General features: G+C 42.4%; 1 protein-coding gene across 1 annotated transcript; it reads left to right on the forward strand.

The window, feature by feature from the left end:
- Positions 1-614: 614 nt before the first annotated feature.
- Positions 615-3,549, forward strand: LOC115173153 (uncharacterized). Its single transcript, XM_029731084.1, has 8 exons — positions 615-698; positions 823-870; positions 986-1,066; positions 1,165-1,407; positions 1,728-1,774; positions 2,576-2,645; positions 2,733-2,822; positions 3,277-3,549. Exons 1-8 carry the CDS (start codon positions 615-617, stop codon positions 3,451-3,453), a joined length of 840 nt encoding a protein of 279 aa, XP_029586944.1. The 3' UTR covers positions 3,454-3,549.
- The last annotated feature ends 6,146 nt before the right edge of the window (positions 3,550-9,695 follow it).

The following is a 9,695-nucleotide window of genomic DNA, read 5'->3' on the forward strand; positions in this document are numbered from 1 at the left end:
ACCTTTGAACACAGACCTGTGTAGTTCAACTGCCAATTCTTTTAGAATCTATAATGCAGTGGCCTCCTCTTGTGATCCTCCCTATACCAGTCTGTCACTCCTATAGGCTACCAGTCTGTTATTCTTTTTCCTTAGTATGTGGATGAGGAGGTTGGGCAGTGGCCCTGTCTGGCTTTAATCCCTTGGTCTGTTTATTATTAATCGCAGAGAAAACTCTACAATTAAGGGATGTCTTTGTTTTGCAGCCAAATAGTGAAGACTCTGGTTTTCCCTATGAGAAGATGCAGCTGGTTGGGAACTGGGGTTCATTTCATTTCCATACCTGGATAATCCGTTATGGACGAGTGCAGGTACTTCAGACATATTCTTAACATTTGTGAACACACCTGTGTGTTTTAACTCCCATTTGTCTCTGGTTTTTCTTTTGTATATCTGGTCCTAATTGAAACCTAGGGTAAAGTTGTTGTACGAACATCATGTTGGCTCTATATCACTGCCAGTGGTGATAGTCCAAACTGAAATCGCCTGCCAAATGATATAGAAATCTACAGCTAAAATATACAGAGAGGTGTGCAGACTGAAGCCGTTTTTCTTTATAGCAAAATGAAGAGGACATGCATCACCTGTGCATTGTGAGGGGAGTGAAGAAACAGCTGTGGTGGAGCAGAGTCATTCAGGAAAAAATCCTGGACCCATGGGTGAGAGATTCTCAACTGATCTTTCATCTCAAATGCACCTGATTTAGTTCAAATGATGCACAAAATATAGGGCTACTTATATTTCCTGAATGAAATGTAATTTTTCCCTGTGTCTCTTTGAAAGGGTTTTGTCCAGGTGGTCCTCACCAACATGGAGGTGACTGGTATTAAGGTACAGTCTAACACTTTCATTACAAAAAATGGAAAGTGGCAAATGTCCACTTACCTATTTAGATAAATGTTGACAAAATGAGATGATACATTTGAATTTCTATCCTCATTTTTAGTTCCTTGGTAGAAGGATCCATGAACTCAGGTCTTGCCTCATCAAGACGAGGTCAGAGTTCACCTATTATGAGGACGCCCAGGTATGCCTTGTTGTTTCTCTGTGGTAGGATTTATTTCAGTGTTTGGTTGAGGGGTTTTCAACATTGTGGTTGGGCTGACGGTGTTGTTTGTTAAACAGCAGGTGGATATCTCCACCACAGTGGAGGGGTTCCAGGAGAGGGGGGATGACATGATGGCGTATCAGTTCTCTACCTCTGACATTATCACCATCCCTCATGAGCCGTCCTCTGGCTCCTCTCACCAGTTCCCCCAGGATTCTCCACCTCCCCCTCCGCCTCCCCCGTTCCCTTCCGATTCCCCTCCACCTTACCACTTCACCCAGGACCAAGCCCAGGACCAGACCCCTGACAGCACTCCTCAGGTAAAACTCTTTCTACAGTCAATAACCCTTTTTCTTTGTTTTCCTGACATTTGTACTTGTGTGTACAGGTGTGTGTCATTGTGTTCCAAACACAGTGTTTTGGTATCAACAGGTTTGTATTGTCTGTATAGGGTCCAGTTTTTAGGTCAAGATGAAAGTATTGTTATGATGTCACTGAATGTTTTGTCCGCTTCAGTTGCAGGTGAAATGCAGTTTATTATTTATTTTATTTACTTATCTAGGTAAGTTAGTTAAGAACAAATTCTTAACTGGCTTACCTTGGGAGCCCAGAGTTGATGTTAATGTGATGTCTGTTTTAGGAGTTTGTGGAGGAGCAACATAATGCTGCAGATGTGCCCCAGCTGTGGTGAGTTTGCTGTCATGTGTTCATCTATAGTAAAAACATTTGCTTTGAAATAATCTGCCACTATATTGTAGTGATACAGATGTAGGACCTTAATAACCTTTTACTGCAGTGGGCTAAATCAGGGTCACACAGTGTTTCTTAGTAGTCTTAAACAAATCTACTTTGAAACAAAAGTCTACACCCCACACACATGGATATGGTCTTAAAAAAGAAGACACCTTTAGCATTTCAGATATAGAGTTGAAACACTTTATTTACACTACCGGTCAAAAGTTTTCGAACACCAACCTACTCATTCAAGGGTTTTTCTTTATTTTACTATTTTCTACATTGTAGAATAATAGTGAAGACATCAAAACTATGAAAGAACACATATGGAATCATGTAGTAACCAAAGAAATATTAAACAAATCAAAATATATTTTATGTTTGAGATTCTTCAAATAGCCACCATTTGCCTTGATAACAGCTTTGCACACTTTTGGCACACTCTTGGCATAGGAAATATTAGTTATTATGTGGATTATAATTTACATTTTTGTAGGGGTTGATCGATTTTTCGTTAGGGCAAATCAAGTTTGAAATTTCCATGTGGAAATTACAAACTTTAAAAGCTTTTTAACAACTAAAATACACTACAAGTTTTTCAGCAACAAACAAATGATCAAATTATAATCCTAGATTGGTATGGTTTTCTGGATCCTGCAGTTGTAACATAAAAGGATTTCTTAATCTCATGGCATTAATGTATGCTTTAGCTTCTTATGTTGCACATTTGTTACTAAACATTTCTATTTACAGGAGTTACTTTGGAAACCAAGGGACAACCAACTTCTCTCTGAGGCTGGCCGGTATCCGACGTGCTATGGAGGTGAGAAAGTGTGAATTTACCACCATTTGAATTTCATTTGATGTACATTTGTGTACTATTTCTAAATGTACTGTCTTGTTCTCACAGGCTCTGACATCCTCAGACAGTAACTCCCTTAATTACCTCACCCACGCTGGGAGGATGGTGTTGAGTGGACTGTCCGAGCTCAACCAGCAGGTAACCATTCACATAATTGTACAGCATTCATCAGACCAGATATATAGTTCCCACTGGGCACAGACGTCATTTCAGCGTGTAGTTTTTAGTTACATTTGGTTGAGTTGTAAACTAATGTGAATTCAATGTGAAATCAATAAAACAAATGTACCATGTCATTGGACTTAGGTTAAAAGTTGGGTGAAAAAAATACGTTGATGACTTTTTTCAATTCCAATCAGTTTTCCATGTTGATTCAACATCATCCCATTACATTTTTGTTGTTGATATGACAAGGAAACAACGTTGATTCAACCAGTCTTTGCCCAGTGGCTTACATTTAGGCAATAGTGTCTTTGTAAGGTTTAGTTGAAAAGTTCCAATGTCTTACAAGCCAAACAATCAGAATTACAGAGCTGAATCTTTGAGTTTATGATCCAAGTTCTAAGGAATTTTATGATTGTTTTGTTTTGAGGATGTGAGGCAGTTTCAGCAGGCCTATGACATCCTGGTGAACTTCATTAATGAGCCAGCAAACAGGGAGCGACTAGAGCTGGAGATGGCTCTTGTAGGAGTAGGTTTACATACAAGCTTGAGCGTTAGCTGCAGGCACCGTCTGCTCATCCAACATCTACTCAATGAGACTTTCTAAAGTGCTTGTCAATGAAAATGATGTAATTATCTTATTTGTTCGACTTCAGATCAACCACATCAACTTCACGGATGTATTTTATGAATTCGTTCTACTAAGCCTTCTAGAAGGAAAAACATCTCTTCCAACATCTGTAAGTGGCCCTAATAATGTAAACATCCTGTTGTTTATCTACCCTATCCACACTGTAGCCATACCAGGTCTGTAGACACTCACTTATGTCCCCTGTTCCTTCTCCAGAGGCCTGGTACCTTCTTTTATCTGCTCGTGGAAGTGATCATGAAGATTCACCCTCCTGGAGAAGCCTGGACAGAGTCTGCTGGGAACTTCTACCTCCTCATTAAGGTGCATTTCTCTCTCTCCCTCTCTCTCTCTCTATCCTGAACTGTGTGTGATGGTTTGTTCATCCTTATCTTTGTAGTTGGTCAAACCTCTTACATCTACACGTTCCGCTAGCGGAACGTCTGCTCCAATATCCAATGATGGGCGGGGCGCGAAATTCAAACTCCTCTAAATCCGAAACTTACACTTTTCAAACATATGACTATTTTACAGCTATTTAAAGACAAGACTCTCCTTTATCTAACCAAACTGTCCGATTTCAAAAAGGCTTTACAGCGAAAGCAAAACATTAGATTATGTCAGCAGAGTACCCAGCCAGGAATAATCACACAGCCATTTTTCAAGCTAGCATATCATGTCACATAACCCAAACCATATCTAAATGCAGCACTAACCTTTGATGATCTTCATCAGATGACACACCTAGGACATTGTGTTATACAATACATGCATGTCTGTTCAATCAAGTTCATATTTATATCAAAAAACAGCTTTTTACATTAGCATGTGACGTTCAGAACTAGCATTCCCACCGAACACTTCCGGTGATTTTACTAAATTACTCACGATAACGTTCACAAAAAGCATAACAATTATTTTAAGAATTATAGATACAGAACTCCTCTATGCACTCGATATGTCCGATTTTAAAATAGCTTTTCGGATGAAGCACATTTTGCAATAATGTAAGTACATAGCCCGGCGTTACAGGGCTAGCTATTTAGACACCCTGCAAGTTTAGCCTTCACCAAAATCACATTTCCTATAAGAAAAATGTTCTTACCTTGCTTGTTCTTCATCAGAATACACTGCCAGGACTTCTACTTCAATAACAAATGTAGGTTTGGTCCCAAATAATCCATCGTTATATCCAAACAGCGACGTTTTGTTCGTGCGTTCTAGACACTATCCCAACGCTAAATCTCGGCCACGAGCATGACGCAAAATATGACAAAAAATTTCTAAATATTCCATTACCGTACTTCGAAGCATGTCAACCGCTGTTTAAAACCAATATTTATGCAATTTATCTCGTAGAGAAGCGATAATATCCGACCGGGAATCTGCCTGTCTGTAAACTGAGGAAAAAACCGAAAGCCGGGGGCGGGCGTGTCACGCGCCTAAGGCTTAGTCCATTGACTGACCACTCAGCTTTTGCTCTCGTGTGCTTCAGCCAGGGCTTTGAATTACATCATTCCTGTTTTTCCCGGGCTGTGAGACTCCATTGTTGACGTGAGAAGTGTCACGTAAGAGCAGAGATCCTTTGTAAACGATAGAGATAATCAAGAAGGGCAAGAAATGTTCAGACAGGGTACTTCCTGAACAGAAGCATCTCAGGTTTTTGCCTGCCATAGGAGTTCTGTTATACTCACAGACACCATTCAAACAGTTTCAGAAACTTTGGAGTGTTTTCTCTCCAAAGCTAATAATTATATGCATATTCCAGTTTCTGGGCAGGACTAATAATCAGATTAAATCGGGTACGTTTTTTATCCAGCCGTGAAATTACTGCCCCCTAGATGTAAGAGGTTAAATAATAGTTGATGATGTGTCTGTTGTCGTCAGGATCAGATGAAGGCGTGGTTGGACTCCATCTTCAACCTCGATGAGTCCATCTATGAAAGCCCACAGAGGCTCTCGTGGCAGGTGATGGTGAATCTAGAAATGCAGGTTGACTTCCTCCTGTCCAGCCTAGATTAAGGGTCCCAAACTGAGCTGAGGATTCCAAACATAAAATAAAGTATTTTGCATTTAAACATTACCTGTCAATCTGAAACTAATTTTACATCATGTCAAAACAAATCAAATCATATTTTATTGGTCACAAACACATGGTTAGCAGATGTTAATGCGAGTGTAGCAAAATGCTTGTGCTTCTAGTTCCGACCGTGCAGGAAAATCTAACACGTAATCTAACAATTTCAAAACAACTGTAACGACGGTTGTCAGGAATGGACCAAGGCGCAGCGGGTTGAGTGCTCATAATTAACAATTTCAAAACAACTGTAACGACGGTTGTCAGGAATGGACCAAGGCGCAGCGGGTTGAGTGCTCATAATTAACTTTAATGAAACATTTACACAAACAAAACAAAACGATGGACGACGAATACAGACTTGATGCTAAAGACAGCAATTCAAGTGACAACCTCCCACAAATTACAAACACAAACACACCCTAATGTATAGGACTCTCAATCAAAGGCAACTAGACAACACCTGCCTTCAATTGAGTCTACACCCCAATTAACTAAACATAGAAAACAGACTAACTAGAAAGAACATAGACTAACAGAGCAGTGACCAAAAAACCCCGGGATACAGAAATCCACTACCCTCTACATAATACACACACCCCGAACCACATAAGCCAAATACCCTCTGCCACGTCCTGACCAGCCTACACTAACAAAATAACCCTCATACTGGTCAGAACGTGACAACAACTACCTTATACACACACAAGTGTAGTTTGGAGGGTACTATGCTGTTAAATGCTGAGCTGTAATCCATGAACAGCATTCTTACAAACGTATTCCTCTTGTCCAGATGGGTTAGGGCATTGTGCAGTGTGATTGCAATTGCGTCGTCTGTGGACCTATTGGGGCGGTTAACAAATTGGAGTGGGTCTAGGGTGTCAGGTAAGGTAGAGGTGATATGATCCTTGACTAGTCTCTCGAAGCACTTCATGATGACGGAAGCGAGTTCTACGGGGGGATAGTCATTTAGCTCAGTTACATTAGCTTTCTTGAGAACAGGAAAAATGGTGGCCTTCTTGAAGCATGTGGGAACAGCCGACTGGAATATGGATTGATTTAATATGTCCGTAAACTCACCAGCCAGCTGGTCTGCGCATGCCTGAGGAGACGCGGCTAGGGATGCCGTCTGGGCCAGCAGCCTTGCGAGGGTTAACACGTTTAAATGGGTTACTCACGTTGACTGCGGTGAAGGAGAGCCCGCAGGTTTTGGTAGCGGGCCGTGTCAATGGCACTGTGTTGTCCTCAAAGTGAGCAAAGAAGTTGTTTAGTTTGTCTGGGAGCAAGACATCGGTGTCTGCGACAGGGCTGGTTTTATTTTTGTAATCCGTGATTGACTGTAGACCCTGCCGCATACGTCTCATGTCTGAGCCGTTGAATTGCGACTCTACTTTGTCTCTATACTGATGCTTAGCTTGTTTGATTGCCTTGCGGAGGGAATAGCTACACTCTTTGTATTCGGTCTGTCACGTCCTGACCATAGTAAGATGTGATTTTCTATGGTAGAGTAGGTCAAGGCGTGACGGGGGTGTTTTGTGTTTTTCTATGTTTTCTATTTCTATGTTTAAGTTCTAGTTTTTCTATTTCTATGTTGTTTATTTTGGGTTGATCAACATTTAGAGGCAGCCGGTCCTTGTTACCTCTGATTGGAGATCATATTTAAGTAGGGGTTTATCGTCCTGGGTTTCGTGGGTGATTATCTATTGAGTAGTGTTTGTTTCTCTCTGCGTCACGGTTTGTTGTTTTGTAAATTCAGTTATTTATGTTTTGCAAAGTTTCACGTATTTAATAAAATGTGGAACTACAAACACGCTGCACTTTGGTCCGATCCTTTCGACAGCCGTGACACGGTCATGTTTCCGGTCGCCTTGCCATGATTAAAAGCAGTGGTTCGCGCTTTCAGTTTTGCGTGAATGTTGCCATCAATCCACTGTATATGGTTGGGGAAGGTTTTAATAGTCATCGTGGGTACTTCGCCGATGTGCTTGCTAATAAACTCACTCACCAAATCAGCGTATACATCAATGTTGTAGTCTGAGGCTATCCGGAACATATCCCAGTCCACGTGATCGAAGCAATGTTGCAGCGTGGAATCAGATTGATCGGACTAGCGCTGAACAGACGTGAGCACGGGCGTTTCCTGTTTTAGTTTCTGTCTATAGGCTGGGAGGAACAAAATGGAGTCGTGGTCAGATTTGCTGAAAGGAGGGCGAGGGAGGGCTTTGTCTGCGTGGCGGAAGTTAGAGTAGCAATGATCCAGAATGCTGCCAGCCCAGGTTGCGCATTCGATATGTTGATAAAACTTTGGGAGCCTTGTTTTCAGATTAGCTTTGTTAAAATCCCCAGCTACAATAAATGTAGCCTCAGGATATGTGGTTTCCAGTTTACATAGAGTCCAATGAAGTTCTTTCAGGGCCGTTGAGGTGTCTGCTTGGGGGGGATATACATGGCTGTGATTTATAATCGAAGGGTATTCTCTTGGTAGATAATGAGGTCGGCGTTTGATTGTAAGGAATTCTAGGTCAGGTGAACAAAAGGACTTGACTTCCTGTATGTTGTTATGATCACACCACGACTCGTTAATCATAAGGCATACACCCCCGCCCTTCTTCTTACCAGAGAGATGTTTGTTTCTGTCGGTGCGATGCGTGAAGAAACCGGGTGGTTGTACCAACTCTGATAACGTATCCCGAGAGAGCCATGCTTTCATGAAACAGAGAATGTAACAATCTCTGATGTCTCTCTGGAAGGCAACCCTTGCTCGAATTTTGTCTACCTTGTTGTCAAGAGACTGGACATTGGCGAGTAGTATACTCGGGAGCGGTGAGCGATGTGCCCATCTACAGAGCCTGACCAGAATACCGCTCCGTCTGCCCTTTCTGCGGTGCCGTTGTTTTGGGTCGCCTACTGGGATCCGATCCATTGTCATGGGTGGTGGTCCAAACAGTGGACCACCACTGTTTGAACCACTGCGACACAGCCCGGATAGAGCCCAGATCTGAATCAAATCAAATCAAAGTTTATTTGTCACGTGCGCGAAATACAACATGTGTAGACCTTACAGTGAAATGCTTACTTACAGGCTCTAACCAATAGTGCAAAAAAGGTATTAGGGGAACAATAGGTAGGTAAAGATATAAAACGACAGTAAAATGACAGGCTATATACAGTAGTGAGGCTATAAAAGTAGCGAGGCTACATAAAGACACCGTTTAGTCAGGCTGATTGAGGTGGTATGTACATGTAGATATGGTTAAAGTGACTATGCATATATGATGAACAGAGAGTAGCAGTAGCATAAAAGAGGGGTTGGCGGGTGGTGGGTGGGACACAATGCAGATAGCCCGGTTAGCCAATGTGCGGGAGCACTGGTTGGTCGGCCCAATTGAGGTAGTATGTACATGAATGTATAGTTAAAGTGACTATGCATATATGCTAAACAGAGAGTAGCAGCAGCGTAAAAAGAGGGGTTGGGGGAGCACACAATGCAAATTGTCCAGGTAGCCATTTGATTAGCTGTTCAGGAGTCTTATGGCTTGGGGGTAAAAACTGTTGAGAAGCCTTTTTGTCTGGTACCGCTTGCCATGTGGTAGTAGAGAGAACAGTCTATGACTGGGTGGCTGGGGTCTTTGACAATTTTTAGGGCCTTCCTCTGACACCGCCTGGTGTAGAGGTCCTGGATGGCAGGCAGCTTAGCCCCAGTGATGTACTGGGCCGTACGCACTACCCTCTGTAGTGCATTGCGGTCAGAGGCCGAGCAATTGCTGTACCAGGCAGTGATGCAACCGGTCAGGATGCTCTTGATGTTGCAGCTGTAGAACCTTTTGAGGATCTCAGGACCCATGCCAAATCTTTTTAGTTTCCTGAGGGGGAATAGGCTTTGTCGTGCCCTCTTCACGACTGTCTTGGTGTGTTTCGACCATTCTAGTTTGTTGTTGATGTGGACACCAAGGAACTTGAAGCTCTCAACCTGCTCCACTACAGCCTCGTCGATGAGAATTGGGGTGTGCTCGAGCCTCCTTTTCCTGTAGTCCACAATCATCTCCTTAGTTTTGGTTACGTTGAGGGATAGGTTGTTATTCTGGCACCACCCGGCCAGGTCTCTGACTTCCTCCCTATAGGCGGTCTCGTTATTGCTGGTGAT

The sequence above is a fragment of the Salmo trutta genome, chromosome 34 (genome assembly GCF_901001165.1).
Source record: "Salmo trutta chromosome 34, fSalTru1.1, whole genome shotgun sequence".
Classification (NCBI taxonomy): Eukaryota; Metazoa; Chordata; class Actinopteri; order Salmoniformes; family Salmonidae; genus Salmo; species Salmo trutta.